Source organism: Onychomys torridus, chromosome 19, assembly GCF_903995425.1.
Source record: "Onychomys torridus chromosome 19, mOncTor1.1, whole genome shotgun sequence".
NCBI classification, from domain to species: domain Eukaryota; kingdom Metazoa; phylum Chordata; class Mammalia; order Rodentia; family Cricetidae; genus Onychomys; species Onychomys torridus.
In genome coordinates, this window is record NC_050461.1 from 42,506,516 (window position 1) to 42,523,927 (window position 17,412).

At 39.9% G+C, this 17,412-nt stretch overlaps 1 protein-coding gene across 1 annotated transcript in view; it reads right to left on the minus strand.

Moving 5' to 3' along the window:
- Epm2a (EPM2A glucan phosphatase, laforin) overlaps window positions 1-17,412 on the minus strand; it is a 116,996-nt gene that overhangs the window by 25,274 nt on the left and 74,310 nt on the right. Inside the window, exon 4 of the mRNA XM_036169382.1 lies at window positions 7,243-7,308. Within this exon, the coding sequence (XP_036025275.1) occupies window positions 7,243-7,308 (66 nt within the window). The remainder of the gene's footprint in view (window positions 1-7,242; window positions 7,309-17,412) is intronic.

A 17,412-nucleotide genomic window follows, 5' to 3' on the forward strand; every position in this document is an offset into this window, starting at 1 on the left:
ACTCTCTGCCCAGCTCCCTGCAGCAGAACTTGCACAGCACACAAAACCAATGGCACTAGCTCCTCTTCAAAGCCAAGCCTGAATTTAGTTCCTTTTAAAGAGAGTAAATATTTGCAAATAAAATAAGAGGGACTACTCAGCTCAACATCTAACACTCCTAAATTCAAGTCCTCACCCTTCTCCAAAAGATTCATATACAGAATGAGAAACTGGAAACTATTCATGACATAGTACTTCAGAAGAGGAAGTGTGTTCATATTTTAATTTACACTGTTCTCAAAAATGTCCAAAATAAGCCTGCTTGTGAGACTTGAGAAATAGTTAATAAAGTTATATGCATCAAGAATGGAATGCTGGGGGCTGAAGAGATGGCTCAGTGGTTTAGAACAACTATTGTTCTTGCAAAACTGAAAGCCAGATTCATTACCCAGTACCTACATGATGGCTTACAACCAGCCATAAGTCCAATCCCAGGGGACCTGATACCCTTCTCTGGCCTCCATGAGCACCAGGTACACACATGATACACATATATATGTGCATATAAACCATTAATACATATAAAATAAAATAAATAAATCTCAAAAAATACTTTTTATGAGAACAGAACTTTGTGTTGAGGCAGGAGAGATGGCTCAGTGGTTAAGAAACTGTACTGTTCTGCCATAAGACCCAAGTTCGGCACCCAGTACCTACACCAGGTCAGTCACAACAGCCTGTAACTCCAGCTCCAGTGGATTCAATGCCCTCTGCTGGATTCTGTCAGCACTGAACTCATGTGCATAAATTCACACAGAGACATATACACATAATTAACACTAAACACTTGACAGAAGAATGGAATGTTGAGGGGAGACATGATGTGAAACCCTGTCTTCTACACATGACGCGACTATTGCACAAGTGAACTCATGGCAGCTGGAGGGGCCTGCAATAATCTACACAAGATCAAACCAGTTAAATTTTCTAGCATGGAGCAGGGAAGAACTCCTGAGATCCTACCCCTAGATGGCTTATTGGCAGTTGATGTCTGCTGGGAGAAGAGGGTCATTCTTTTTCTGGACTGTGGCCACTAGAAGGATGACCCCATGAATATGCACATGTGGGCAGCACTAACAGAATTCAGTGGAATAAGTAAATAAAAATATTTTATAAAAGAAGGACATGTAATTGAGTAGATATGGTGAAAAGTCCTAGGGGAAGCTAGAGAGGGATAAGATATAATCAAGATACATATATATCTTTCAATATAAATAATATTGAATATATCTTTCAAATAATAAAGTTTCTTCTTCTTCTTCTTTTTTTTTTTTTTTTTTTTTTGGTTTTTTGAGACAGGGTTTCTCTGTGTAGTTTTGGTGCCTGTCCTAGACCTTGCTCTGTAGACAAGACTGGCCTCAAACTCACAGAGATCCTCCTGGCTCTGCCTCCCAAGTGCTGGGATTAAAGGTGTATGCCACAGGTGCACAGCAGTAACTTTTTTATAAGAATAGAAAATTGTAGAAGAAAATTACCAACTTGGACTAGTACTCTTTCTTTTGTGATTCAATCAACCTCCAGGTAATAAAACCCAACCTAATAATAATAACCGAAGACCATGGAAAATGAGTGGCTAACACTCTGCAATCTTGCTTTCTTATTGTAAACCAAAATCACTTTAATTCATTTGAATGAACATGACTTTGGGATGCCAGGCAGTCATATCATTAACACTGCTGTTGGCTTCACTTGCCAGGTTGGCACCTGTGGTACAAGAGCTACTGAGGCATAAGAATAAGAGCTGCTTGCTGTGCATCAGCTGTCAGTCAAAGCAGACCTCACTGGCAATAATGAGAACATCAGGCAGAATGAGCATCCAAGCACTCTACAAAAATCCACTGCGGGGGATCAACAGGAGAAGCTGGCATGGAAGCAACACGTCTATTATATAGACACAGCAGTGGAGGTGTCACCACCAATGGCCATTGGAGACAGCAGAATAGCCTTCTCCTAAAAGGAAAAATTAGCATTATTTCTGGCCATAGATAATAAAACAATTAGGAAAGAGAAATGATGAAATACACTTTTGTTTCACTATCACAAAAACAAAACAAAAAAAAAAAAAACTTAACTATGGAGCTGGAATTACTTCTCGATAAACAAACCAAAGTATATTCCAAGAACAAAAAACAGATTTTGCTGAAATCCTATTCAAAACCCAAAACCCAGGTGAAAAGCTGAGAAAGAGAAACAATTCTGTGTGTGTGTGTGTGTGTGTGTGTGTGTGTGTGTGTGTGTGTGTGTATCTGTGTGTGTGTGTGTGTGTGTGTGTGTGTGTGTGTACAGAAAACTACCTAAGCTGGATAATTGTGTTGTGTTTAGTTTATTTAATATTTTATGGCCAACTCAGTATGAAATTAAAATGTGACCTGGCTATTAAATGAAGAGCAAAGAAGAAAATTCTATCTGTCCATCATTTTTATCTAATTAATATAAAAACAAGAGAGTCTGCCTCTAATATACTCCTGGATTTATGACAATATACAGTCTCCATTGCTAAAGTTTATCCTCTAGCAGTGTCAAATTTCTGTCCTAAAAGGGTGCTTGCAACACATACCAGTTAATTCTGAATAACTTTGTGAAGACAATTTCCAGTCTGGAGAGTGGTACTGATCAGTTTCTTAGCTAAAACACAGCTCTGTTGTAGTTTGCTATCGGTCACTGTTGTGGGATATTTGTACACTGTATGTAGATGCACTGCTGTGATTGGTGTGATAAAAAGCTGATCAACCAATAGCTAGGCAGGAGGTATAAGCGGGACTTCCGGGCAAAGAGAGAACTCTGGGAAGAAGAAGGGCGGAGTCACAAGTCACACACAGGAAGCTGAATGGGCAGTATGAAGATGAGTTAACAAACCACATGGCAGAACAAAGATTAATATAAATGAGTTAATTTAAGCTGTAAGAACTAGTTGAAAACAGGCCTAAGCTAAGGTTTTCATAATTAATAAGCTTGTGTGTCATTATTTATGAGCTAGTGGCCCAAAGGAAAGTCCTGCTACAGGTCACAGACAACAGTATAAATACAGCACATGGTAATTTGGGGAAGCACAGCTAGTTTCTTCTTTGGTTTAGAGGTGTTACATAGCTTACAGGTGGTATTGGTTCAAATAAGAAATATCATCTGGGCTGGAGAGATGGCTCAGAGGTTAAGAGCACTGACTGCTCTTTCAGAGGTCCTGAGTTCAATTCCCAGCAACCACGTGGTGGCTCATACATCTGTCATGAGATCTGGCACCCTCTCCCTCTTCTGCGTACATAATAAATAAATAAATAAATTTTTAAAATATATCATCCATAGTTTCAGACATTAGAGCACTTGGCTCCCCCACTGGTGACACTGTTTGGGGAACTTTAGGAGGCAGAGCCTCACTGGAGGAAGTATGTTCCTGGAGGTGTGCTTTAAAAGTAAAACGCTCCACATACTTCCAGTTTGCTCTGCTTCTTGATCCTGCCAACATACTACCTGCCTGCTGCCAAGCTATCCCTTCCAATACGGACCCTAACTCTCTGGACATATAGCCAAAATATTCTTCTTTTTTTTATATAACTTGCCTTCGTCATGGTGTTTTATCACAACAAGAGAAAAGTAACTAATACAGATAATATATGAAATAAATAATTTCTCCTATTGTTCTTTCATTTTCTATGTTACTAAGTACCATATAATTAAATCAACTATGGAGCCCTATCATTGACAGATACTTGTACTAATTGGTTTCAGCTGTCAAGCTGGTACAGCAAAAAAATCATCTAAAAGAATATCAATTGAGAGATTGCAAAGATCAGATTGGCCTGCAGCCATGTCTGAAAGAGATTGTCTTAATATATGAACGATATAGAGGTCCCAGCCCACTGTGGGAATTCCCATTCAGCATGTAGACCTGGGCTGTATGAAAAAGCTCACTGAGCATGAACCTGTGAAAAGAAAGTAAGTCATCTAGCCTGGTTCCTCTCTGGCAGTGGTACTCAACCTTCCCCAGGGGTTGCACATCAGATATCCTACATATCTAACATTTACATTACAATTCATAACAGTAGCAAAATTACACTTATGAAGTAGCAACAAAAATAAATTTATGGTTGGGGGGGGTCACTACAACATGAGGAAACTGTATTAAAGATTCACAGCATTTGGGGAGGTAAAAAACCACTAGGTTCTGCTTCAAGTTCCTGCCCTGACTTTCCTTAATGATGGATTGTGATCTGAAAGTGTAAGCCACATAATCCCTGTCCCCCTCAAGTTACTTTTGGTCAGAGTATCTTGTCACAGCAGCATAATGGAACTAGACCAATATTTTCCTCTAGGCTGAATTCTTGTCTCGGTTTCTGAAATTGTAACCTCATTGGAGGTAGTTTCTCCACAGAAGCAATCAAGTTAAACTGAGGTGACTCATGGGAACTCTAATGCAATATGACTAGTGTTATGATAAGAAGGAAGCATCAACACAGAGACACTAAGAGTGTGATGACACAGAAGGTAACTTCCTCATGTGATAACCCAACATGTTTCCCCTTTTGCCCTCAGTACCAGGAAGAGGGGGTTGGCAAATACTCTTTCAAAGCCCTCAAAACAAATCAATGCTGCAGACCTTTCACCATCCAAAAAAGTGAAACATCGGTCTCATAGGGCTGGTATATGGTGGTCTCTGTGGTTGAGTTCAAGGAAATAAAACAGTTGTCTTCTTTACAACTACAATGTGTTGGGATAGCACACAAGTCAAAGCTAAGGGGGAAATGCTTACAGCGTTAAGAAGCCCAGACTGCTGGACTGAATACTGTAAAGAACTGATAAGCCTAACCCTCAACTAAGACTGGGGGGCTGTACTTTTGTACTTCACCTCACTCTTCCCTGAGGTCAGTTTTCTTAAAGGCAGACCACAGAATACACAGGAAGGACTCAAGAGTGGCATAAGAACTGACACAGGAAAGAAACACAACAACCAAGGCCCTTAGGGTAAAGAACAAGGTACACTTATAAAGAACTGAAAAATCTAGAGACATAGAGTGCATGGCAGCAGATCAGATAGGCTTGAAGCACAAAATGGTAGTTCTTTGGCATTCAGGAAATCTACATAGTAACAGAAGGCAGTGAAGACTCAATGGAGGACTTTTAAGCAGAAGAGTGTCTTGGTCTTAGATTTGCCTGGCTAAAGGTGGAAAATTGATGAAGTAGGTAGCTGTCTTAGAGGAAAGGAACCACCTTAGGATGAGATGGCTTGAAATATAGTTAGTGTGCAGAGAGGACATGAATGCATTCGAAATGGATGCCAGCAAAAGTGACCGTATGTAATGACAGAAAGGGAAGATTAACAGTGGCAAAGTCACTGTGGTCCTGTAATTTACCTTCTACTGAAAAGGTGTTCCCTTCTCTGTTAAACTCACCCTAGCAAGGCCTTCAGGACAGTTTTCTTTGAAATCACTCATTCCACTGAGCAACTCATTTCTATATAGTGAAGTGATTCATAAATGAAAGCTATCAGTCTCAAAATTTTGTAAACTACAATTTCTTCCATGTTTCATGGCCCAGGACACTGTCATCTCTGTTTTATATGAGAGGAACATTTATTCTACATTCACTACTGAGTTCAAATGTGTGAAGACCTCATCTAAGCTGGAGAACATATATAATATGTAAATCACCTATCCTTAAAACAATATAAACTATCATACACATCTCAAGAGAAAACTCAAAAGAGACTCAATGTCTACCAAGTCCCACCTGTCAAAGATTTGATATCACAGAGAAAGCTTTATGCTAACTTCCTCTGTCCCAAATACCATCACTATGTATTGACACATGTCCCACTGGTCACTTCCATTAATCTGAATTCCTTGCTTATGTTTTTTTTTGTTTTGTTTTGGTTTGGTTTGGCTTTTTGTTTTGTTTTGTTTTTGTTTTTTGTTTTTTGTTTTTTGTTTTTTGTTTTTAACCACACTTCTATCTCCTCTGTTCTCTACGTACTTTCTAAGAGTGAAATTTTCTCAGGGTTCCAAACTCTGATTTTTCATCAGTTTTCTTGTTATCTAGGTATCTCACTAGCTTGTTTTATCTGCTGTCTATATTTTGGTAAATTCAAAATCTATGGCCCTCAGTTCAGATCTCAACCCTGAAAATTCTCCACTGGATAACCTTCAGCATTATCTGAACTCATCTTTACCAACTTACATAGGCTTGCCTCTGTTTTTCCTGACTCCATGAACTGTGCCTGCCACCCAGACACCTAAGCAAGGAAACTTTGGTTCATTCCAATCTCTCTCCCTGCAAATCACTGAACCAGATCCACAGGTCATTCTCCTCTGTAGTTGTGGTCTCAGCTGATACTCGGTGTCATGGCTTTTCTTCAGATCCTCAGCATTTAAAAAGAGAAATACCCCTTGGCCTTCTAGGTGACCTCCTGGCCTACCTCCCTTCCCCACTGTATTGGGTGTTCTTTCTAAAACACAAACCATGCATAGGACATCACAATTGTTTGAGCCAATCTTCTCAAATCTAACTCTGTGGATTTCTCTGATTCCATGCTACCATGTGAGTTTTCCATCCAGTTTAGGAGAGTAATTCTGCTGATGTGCCATAGCCCTCTTTCTTCTGCCTCCTCTACTACTCTTCTTCTTGGATTGCTTTTGTAGTTCTCATGTGTCTGATTTCACTGATTCGATCTCACACCCCCATCAGTGTTCCTTCTGATATCCCACTATAGTGATATTTTATTTGTATTGAAATGTGATTTTATTTGTATGTCAATAAAGTTGCCTTGAGGTCAGAGCAAGCCAGAGCAGAAGCCGAGCAGTAGTGGGGCACGCCTTTAATCCCAGCACTTGAGAGGCAGAGCTAGGCGGATCTCTGTGTGTTCAAGGACACAGCCAGCATGGCAGACACATGCCTTTAATCTCAATACCAACCATAGAAGACCTGGAGGTCTGTACAAACAGGCAGTGACGAGGTCATGTGGCTGGGTTTACAACCAATGAGAGAGGAGAACAGAAAGTTTTTAAATAGACAGGACGCAGAGAAGTAGGTCTCTTGCTGAGAGGAAGAACCGCAGAAGCAGTGAAGGGTAAGGTTTTTCCGCTCTTGCTCTGACCTCATGGTTTTTAACTCTACAATCGGTTCTGTGTTTCTTATTTAACAAGCCGGATACATCTACATCCCACAGCATCTCGTTTATTCTTTTGTTAAAAGGAGGTACAAACAAGTGCACACCTTTGGTTCAGGATCCTGCCCCTCAACTCTGAATTACTGCTTTTCCTCTTTTGTATGGCGAACTCCCTAAGAATAAGAAATGTCATGGTTATCACCATATCACCAGCGATTAACATTATAAGCATTTTATTTGCCTTTAAAGCAAAAGCAATGAAGAAAGAAGGAAACAAATCATCAGCTGATGACTCATTCAAGTCAATCCCACAGAACTTCTACAACTTTTGTAAAGCTATAGTAAAGACATTTTCAACTGTTTTATCCCAAGAACATATGTGTCAAATTATTGGTTGAGTTTTGCTCAAAATAACAATTTTCTCTGCAGACAAATGTGAAAGCTGGTTTTACCCAGAGTATGAAACAATATAACCCAACATGTTTCCCCTTTTGCCCTCAGTGCCAGAAAACTTAAATTTCAAATTTAATAGTAGTAATTACACTGTCTGGAGTCCCTAGTAATTTGTATTCTGCCGCTTGTTCTCCTAGATGGTCTATTTCTATCCTAACTTCTTCTACTATATACAATTGCTTTTCTAAAGTCCTCCGTTATAAAAAATCATATATTTATAGGTAGGTGGAGAATGGTAGCAAAATCTAATCCTCTGAAAGACTCGTCCTTCCCCTTTCAGTTTCTCCCAGTAAGACAGTGACAAAAAGGTAGAAAATAGACTCTGTAGCTAAGCTACAAAGACACATAGCCACCCATCAGAATCTCCAAGCCATGGTCAGGTGAGTACGGCAGCAATGCCTGTCAATCCAAAAATCACCCTCAAACAGAATTGATTTAAATATTACAGCCCTCAGTACAATTCATCTGTAATAAAGCTCCATTCCTAATTGGAATGTGGTCATATCTTTATTACTATAACCCATGCACAGTTGAGTGCAGTTTTATTTCATGCCATATGGTATTTTAAAGTCAAGCTGTTAATGCATGTGGACATTTCAGCTTATATAAACTAAATGAGATTCCAGGGTAGCGTTTGCAGTCTAGGCTATATGCTAGACTCTCCTGAAGGTTCTGTTGTCATGATTCTGCAAGATCCTCAATGAAATTAGTCTCTGAACCAGTGAGCTAGTGCTCAGCATCCTCTATTCTAATCATTCCCAAGTGATTCTTATATACATACCTTAGGGCCTCAGTAGAGCCCAGTGGAGGCCAAGGGTCGAGGGAAAAATGTCACCCCCTCTTTGAAAGTACACTGCCTCTCAAGATGTCAAAAATAAAAATAACCCCACCTATTGTGTACTTATCAAACTGAAATGAAGCTATAGAAATAGAATTTAAAGCAATTACGCATAAAGGGATTTTGTCGTTGTGACAGTTAAGAGTTACTCCTACTTCCAGGCCTTCCCAGTGGTGCTTTCATTGATTTCAAGACTTGTTTATCTGTTATCAATGACCGTGTGACCTTTGCACAGTCGCCTGCATCCCTCTGGGCCTCATGTGTCCATCCATACAGAGAAGACCAGACTTGTAATACCATCCTCGAGATGATTTGTGGAGGACAGAGGGAAGTAGCTCACTAGGTGTCTAGCTCCATTCTGTTTCCTCAGCCAGCATCTTGGTTTCATCATCTACAGATGGCTGGGATTTATGGTGCAAAATACTGAATAGGATTGTGCGTATTAAGTGAAGTAATACAGATAAAACAGACTAGTTCAGGATACCTATCAATCACTATTAAAGCATTATCTCTCATCTGATTATTGATATTACCCCTGAAAAGGGTTCAGGGCCCTTCGTATGTTAGTGTTTAATCAGCCTCTACAAAATTATATGTGACCAACTACTGACCATTTCATTATAGGGTGATGGCACTCAGTGTTTGGGGAAAAGTGGATCATATGACTGACTGCCTTCTTTAAACTCAAGTATAAGGTGATACTTTTAATAGAACTCAACACACTCAGTTATTTACACCTATGTTGGCTATACTAAATTTTCCACAACCAGAGCAGATTTGAATAATTGCGATAGAAACCACATGTTCACAAAGCCCAAAGTATATCCTGTTTACTCCTTTAAAAAGTAAATTGTTAATCTCTACCTTGGAGGTATAATATACTAGAAAGCCCACAGTTCTACCCCATAGAAACTTAATCATCAAGACCAGTTTTATTTCATGAGTATGCATTTCTACTCTATCTAGAGGCCTAAAAGGGATTGCCTATGGAGGAAGCTGGCTGTGTGATACATGCTGAAGGGGGATGCCTATGGAGGAAGCAGGCTGTGCGATACATGCTGAAGGAGATAAATGCTGGCAAAACAAACAGTGGGAAGCACAGAGATGCTTCAGATGGGAAAAAGAAAAAAAAAAAAAGCAGTAACAAAAACTGGGTCAAAGTTCTCAACTCGGGTTGAGAATCTTATGGAGTACTGGCCCTGCCAAAATCTCAGCCACAGAAAGAATGCAAGTGCCAGCACATGGGGAGAAGTGTTGTGAGATGATGTCTTCTGGAGATGGCACAGCCAATACACTCACAGACGCAGACACAGATACAGGAAGGAAGGAGGAGGTACCTGGGGGTGTCTAGAGGGTGTTGGGATGGGTATGATCAAGATACATAATAGACATGAATGAGTCTGTCAAAGAATAAATAAAAGCTACCCTTTAAAATCATCGGGTTTATTGAGCAATTTCTTTACAATGGTTTTTACATGGACTGCCTCAAAAATATTTTATTCACTTATTAGTAAGTACATGCTCAGAAAAGATGTTTCTGTTTTGCTATTTGATTCTTATAGCACAGCAGTTATTGCCCTAATGAATAAACCAGGGCACACACTTTAAACACATTCTGCCACCTAAACCAACAGCTAATCTTGCAAACAACTTCATTCTGTGAGACTCAGGTTTTCCATGGGGCCTCTTGAAACTGTTCGGTTCTAGGATTTGCAGCTCAACTCTTAAGAGAGAAAGGTTACATAAAGTTCTGATGACCAGGATTTCCCACACTGTGCTAAACGATGGTTCATCACAAGGCAAAGCTTTATGCTCTCTATCCATCCTAATCTATTGTTCTCAGGAAGTTCAGATCTTGGTAACAGGGTGGAGAACGGAGATGCAAGTTACAGTGAGAAATCTGACCTCATCTTGTGTAGAGAGCAACTCGCATGAAATTTATCTTACCAGGAAAGAGAAAGTAGGGGGTGAGCTCCGTGTGAATAGAAACACAGGAAGCTAATGTAGAAAAATTGCACTGACTGAAACCAGCAGGTGCAAGCATGTCTCTTGGACTCCACTGCCAGTCAGCTTTTCTTAGGCAAATGTAAATGAGAAGAAATACAATTTAGTGTTTAGAAAATGTCTAATTTACTATCAAAGCTATACGATTTGACTTGAAGTAAGGAATTCTACATCAGCTTTTGAAAATGATGGTGATTAAGGAGCCTACAATGTACTTCCAGTGTTCCTTGTCTTTTCATTATTTGTGGCACCCTGATGAAAAGCAATTATGCTTCGGCGAGCTCTCCTCTTAGATGTAATTTGGACCACTTATCTGAGATTCTCAGAAGGGAGCTGCCTTGACGACTCAAAGAGAACACCTGCTTCAATCAATGCAAAGGAAGCCTCTCCTGAGAGCCTGCTTCTCCGCTGGCATTGTGCAACCTGAACGACGGAGCGACGGAGCGACGTATTCATGAACTGACGGCCTAGCAAGGATTTTCATTTCAAAGAAAACAGGAATTGCAAGGTATACTGATTTATATTTGCATGAGAGAAAAAGGAAGACTGGTCAGGAATATGAGATACTAAAAGAGAAAACTGAGATAAACTGACACCCAACCCTAGTGACCAACACAGCCTCAACAACAACGCCCCTCAACTACTTGGGAACTCTTAACAAAACCTCATAAGTTAAGATTCTGATATATTAAATAACTCAAGAGAGATCAGCAGGAATTGCATATTTCCTTGTCTGCAATGAAGATTTTCTGTGTGTGAAAAGTCTATCCTTCCTCTTTTCAATGGCATGGAAAAAAAAAAAAAAACAGGTAATTGGATGGGATGTGTGGCTCACAAAAGAAAGGTAGTACCAATGCTCTATTGAAGAACTAAATTATCCCATTTCTAAGTACGACTTGTAAGGCATCAAACGTACTTTTAAAAGGTGATTTGTCCTTTTATAACCTATAAAGAGGCAGCATTATTAGTACATGGCTTCTCCACTAGGTTCCAATGGATACCAAAGAGTGCTTTCACAAACAGAACCACTTGGCCTCTCTGAGTTCTTGAGATGCACATAAGTAACTACAGTACACAGTATCACAGTACGTAAGTAACCATAGTCCCAAGGATCTAAAGCCCAATTTCAGCAAATCTGATCCAAATCCATAGTGGATGGAAAAGTTCGTTCTCCTCTGTCTGTATTCTACCACCTCTTTTTGTTTGCCATTAGTGAGAACCTAGTATTCTGGTGGAAACCACTGAAGGAAAGAACTGCAACAAATCATTTTGGATTATTTATCCTTATATCCACGTTGTACTGATTTTAAGAGCATTTACAAAGCTGAGTACAGTACTATAATAATCTTTTCTTGAAAGGTAACATAAACTAAACATGCTCATGACCATACTGCTCAATTACGTTTTCTTAACAAACTGGGTATATCTGTATAGCAACACCCAGATCCAAAAACAGAACTATTTCAAGCCCCAGGAAGGCTCCACTCACATCTATTTCTAATATTAAAGGGTTCATGACTACCCGACTTTCAACAGCACAGACTGGCTTTGCTTCCTTGTCAAGGAACTTCCATTACAACAATTCATCTGCCAACACAGAGGCATGGAGAACTGGAGGAAACTGTACAACACCACACAACACTTAAAGAGCGAGCTCGAGACTCCATGTAGTGAGCCTCTGAAAGCCTCCCTAAGAACCAGTAGAAGTCATCTGGGAAGATAACCTCTTTTGCACGTTTGGGTAACTTCTGACTGTTTCAAACCGAAGAGCATCAAAGGATTCTTCAGAGCTGATCTCTAGTAGACATTGGGGTTATTTGCCCTGAGACCTCTAGCAGATCTATCAAGGAGAGAAGATTAAGATTAAGCACTGGGAAGGGAAGCCATAGATGCACTATAGTCATGCTTTCAGGTAAGTTTCTCTGCTCAGGTCACAGCACTCAAGTGTCATTGCTCAGTGTTCATGTGATTCTCCAGAGAAAAAGAATGCACACCTACACACAAGATCAGCAGTGTATCATCAGCTCCAATGTAAGTAGAACTTCTTGAACTTCCATGATCCTGGGCTGCACTAACCACAGAGCTCACTATATTTGTGAACTTGGTGGTGTCTTCTTTATCAGTTTTACATTTATTGATGCACAGACTATAATCCAAACTATCGAAAGCACAGACAAGTGGTAAATGATTTTAGAATCAGGTTACCAGGGTCCAAACAATAATTTAGCATCCGATACTACTGAAAATTTTCATGGATTTAGGTAATACAAATATTGGAATATTAGTTGGAAGTTTGGGTAGAAAAAGATGCATGCATGCATGTTGGCAGGAGTGTGTGCAAAAGCAAATGCCCCACACTTCTCACATTGGCCAACAATGGAGCAAAGCTTCAATTCTGAAAGCAGTACGAAGCATACATTCAAACAGCAATGTTTTACAATAAAACGGCAGCAGACGAGACTTCCCCAGCGACTGACCACCATGGCAGTCTATCACATCTGTTTAAGCACTGGAACATCTGTTACTGTACCATCAGGGTACTATCCAAGGACTGAGGGAAGTGCAAACTTGCTATTCAGCACACCAGGTCTCCTCCTGTCGATTCTATGAACAGTGAGGAAAATGCCAAAGAACTGTTAGTGACTGGGGGCATGAATTCTTCTCGCAGGTACTGAATTCGGCTGCAAAGATTCAAAGGCAAGTAAGATACAGCCCCTAATTTCAAAAAGCCTCTTCAACAATGACATCAGCCCTCCAAAATAGTATTTGAGAGGCAGAGACCACAATCGGTGTTTAAATTTACAAAACAAAATGACTTCATAACAACATCATAATTGAATAGCCAAAGGGATCAAATTTATGGGTAAGTTTAGTTCTTTTGTGAGGATGTTGCTTTTTCTGAATGATTCAAAGGAGAATCTCTTGAAGAACTGGAAGAACAAAACCAAATCAAAAAACCATCTTTTGGTTGGCAGTTTTATTAAAATTGTCCTTGCAAGACCAAAGTTATGCTGAGTTTAAAAAATGGGGGAGGGGGGAAGGGGAGCTTGTATTCACCAATTGAAAAAATTATTTCCAGTTAATTTATGAAATCAACATTTATATCATAAAGAGAGAAAGAAGTTTTGTTCCTAGAGCTGAGAGTTGCTATTTGAAAATCTTTCTATGTTTATTCAAAAATACAGTCTGGGCACTGAGCTAGGGCCCATCTTTACATCTTTACTGCTAGATTTGAAATGAAAATGTTCAGAGCAAACCAGAAGTCCAGGAACATTTCCACAGAGAGAGAATTCAAGCTCAAGGTTTGGTTTTCAAAAGTCTATGAAGGATGATAAAGATGAGGCACAGAAATGTCAACAAACTCTCCTGGCAAAAATCTCAGAGCTCATCAAGATTTTTGTAGCAAAAAAAAAAAAAAAAGAGTATTCAGTAAATGAGTCTTCAACCCTGCCTATCCATTCTCATTTCTGAAAATTAGTGTTTACTTTTAATCACATTTTATGAGACAACAAGACGCACAGATGAATCTCTTTAAAATCAGACAGTCGTGGGATTGAATCCCCTCACAGGCTAAATAAGGATGGTTAATGGACTTAGCTTACTAATTATGAGCTCCCTTTCTTGTCATTAAAATGAGGGCACTAAATGTTGAAAGAATTAAGGGAATTCATGCAATGAATTGTCTGGCTCACTACCTAGCAGTTAGTAAACATTCAACAAAATTATATTTCCTTTCTCTAATAATGTGGGTGTCTTCGACTACTTTAAAGGATCCTGTATTTTGGTTTACGAGCTAAGAAAAATAGATAAGCAGTATAAGACTACCTAAATCACCATCTTGAGGACTAGGGATGTGACTCAGAGGTAGAGCTTTGACCACTTGTGTTCAATACCCCAAATTGAATATATATATATATATATTTCTATTTAAAATAATGCTGGGGTGGGGAGTTAGCTCAGCTGTTAAAGGCTAAGTGTCCAAAGTTCAATTTTTACTACCTGTAACACACTTGGTCTCATCTATTTAATAGATCTTAACATCTTAAAGTAAGACCACTTCCAGGAAAATGTCTGCACTGTAGTGCAGACCCAGATTTTCAAAGCTTCCTTCACAAACCAAATATACACCAAAAATATATGACGAGGGCTGCAACTACAACCTTATGCTACCAACTTCAAGTGATGGTCAAAATAAAAAAATTCTTTGAGTAAAGACACTATGGAAATCAATGTGGCAGTTCCTAAGAAATCTGGAAATAGATCAGCCTCAAGATCCAGCTATAACACTCTTAGGCATATACCCAAAAGACTACATCCCACTACAGAGACACTTGCTTATCACTGTTCACTGTTGACCTATTCAGAATAGCCAGGAAATAGAAACTGCCTAGATGTCCCGTTACTAGTTAGTCCCTTAATTAATGGGTATAGAATTTAAGTTCAAGGATAGTGAAAATGTGGTACATCTACACAATGGAATATCATTCAGCTGTTAAAAATGAAATTATAAATATTACAGTTAAATGGATGGAGCTAGAAAAATTCTTACTGAATGAGGTAATCCAGACCCAAAAAGACAAATATTGTATGTTTTCTCTTTTATGTGAATCTTAGTATTTAAGCCTTCAATAGGTGTAGCACAATCCATATAAACAACAGAGGTTAGGTATCAAGGAAGGTATTAGAGGGGAGGTATAAGGGGATCCGCCAAGGAAGGGGAAATAGAATATATAATTATGGAGAGACAGAGTAGTAACTGTAGTGGAGGATTAAATGGGGGGAAGGATGGATGAGGAGAAAGAGAGTAGGTATCAAGAGGTATAGCTAACACTAAGGGCCATGTGTAGGGTCATATAGAAACCGTAAGTTTCTAAAAATATAGACATATATGAAATAAATATAAATGGAATCCCCAAAAAATATGAAGAGAATGCCTCAACTAGATATCTTTCATCACTAAGTGAAAAACCTCCAATGTCAGGAATCGGTTATATTCAGTTGAGTCATGAGCCAAAGGGGCCCCATGTAAATCCCCAAACAAGCCAGCCTATTGCAAGGTTATTGGTTGCTCTCCACAAACTGATGGTAAGGCCCTGTTGCTGAAGACGACACTTATACTTGGGCCAGTGCCTTGCCAGGGCCTTCACCCTTAGTGTTCATGGTTCTGGAAGGTACTGTTCACACTACCAAAGAAGAGGGATAAATACCAACCCAGCTTCAAGCCCCATGCTCTACGGTGGTGACCTGCCTGCAAGACACAGTGGTGCAATAGTATCACCAAACTTGTTCTGTAACCAACAACTACCTGATTGGATTTAAGGTCCACTCCAGGGGACAGAACTCATGCCTGTCATGTCTCAGTTAGCCAAGAACCTAATACTAAATAGGCCACAGACCTAGGGGAAAATCCACTACTACTCACTGTTCCACTAAGGGAATATGGTAACAAAATGACTCCTAACACATTCTCCCATACTCAGAGATATCAGTATCTCTGCTATCATCAGAGAACCTTCCCATTGCAAGAGATGAGAACTAATACAGAGACCCACACGTGGACAATGTGCAAAGGCTGAAAGGCTTTGGAACACTCAGTCATAAATAAGATGTCTTCATCCAATCCCTCCCTTCAGAGTTCAAAGAACTATGTGGAAGAGGAGGCAGGAAGACTATAAAAGCCAGATTACAGGGCTGGAGAGATGGCTCAGAGGTTAAGAGTGCTGACTGCTCTTCCAAAGGTCCTGAGTTCAATTCCCAGCACCCACATGGTGGCTCATCAACCATCTGTAATGAGATCTGGTGCCCTCATCTGTGTACATAATAAATAAATAAAATAAATCTTAAAAAGCCAGATTACACCAAGGAAAACAACATCTTCCAGACACATCAGGACTGACGTGCATATGAACTCTTAGAGACTGTGGAAGCACACATAAGACCAACACATGTTCAAGCCAGGTGAGGTCCTAGCACTGAGAGGAAGAAGTGGACACAGGCTTCCACCCCTAATCAGGAAGCTATCTGTAATGGATACCCACTTGCAAAGGGAAAATTCATTTTCTCCAGTGGAGTCTCATTGGGTTTATTAACCACACTTAAGAGTAGGCCTTAAACTGGGTGGTGGTAGCGCACGCCTTTAATCCCAGCACTCGGGAGGCAGAGGCAGGTGGATCTCTGTGAGTTTGAGGCCAGCCTGGTCTACAGAGCAAAATCCAGGAAAGGCTCCAAAACTACACAGAGAAATCTTGTCTCGAAAAACCAAAAAAAAAAAAAAAAAAAAAGGGGGGGGGAGGGAGAGTAGACCTTATATCTAGAAGTAGAGGGACGAACTGGAACATCATTTCCGTCCAGGATGTCTCTTTTACAGGCTCAAAAGTGGCTATAGTAAGTCCTATAACTCCAGGCAGACCGGCATACCAACTAACTGGCTGGGCAGAATTAGAACATGCATGACTCAGGGGGAAAAAAATGACAAGCATTAATACAGACCAAGATGGAAAGAGCCTGGAAAAGTTAAGTAAATATTTAAGACTCAAACAAATTGCATTATAAGAAGCTGTCTCTGGGTGGTGGTGGCGCACGCCTTTAATCCCAGCACTCGGGAGGCAGAGGCAAGCTGATCTCTGTAAATTCAAAGCCAGCCTGATCTACAGAGGGAGTTCCAGGAGAGCCAGGGCTACACAGAACAATCATGTATTTAAAAAAAAAAAAAGTCATTACACAGAAACAAAGGCAATGTCACCCTAGCGGCTTCAAGTTTCTCCATGTGATAAGCATGGATGAAGTAAAAGCCAACAGAGTGCTGAGGAAAGAGCTTATCATGCCGGCACGAGGATCTGAGTTTGACCCCCAGAACCTACATTTAAAAAGTCATGGGTGCTGCTGCTACACAAATCTGTACCCATTATGGGAAGGTGGAGCCAGGCAGATCTCAGGGATTCGTTAGTCTAGCCTAAGAAATTACAGCCAGTAAGAGACTCTT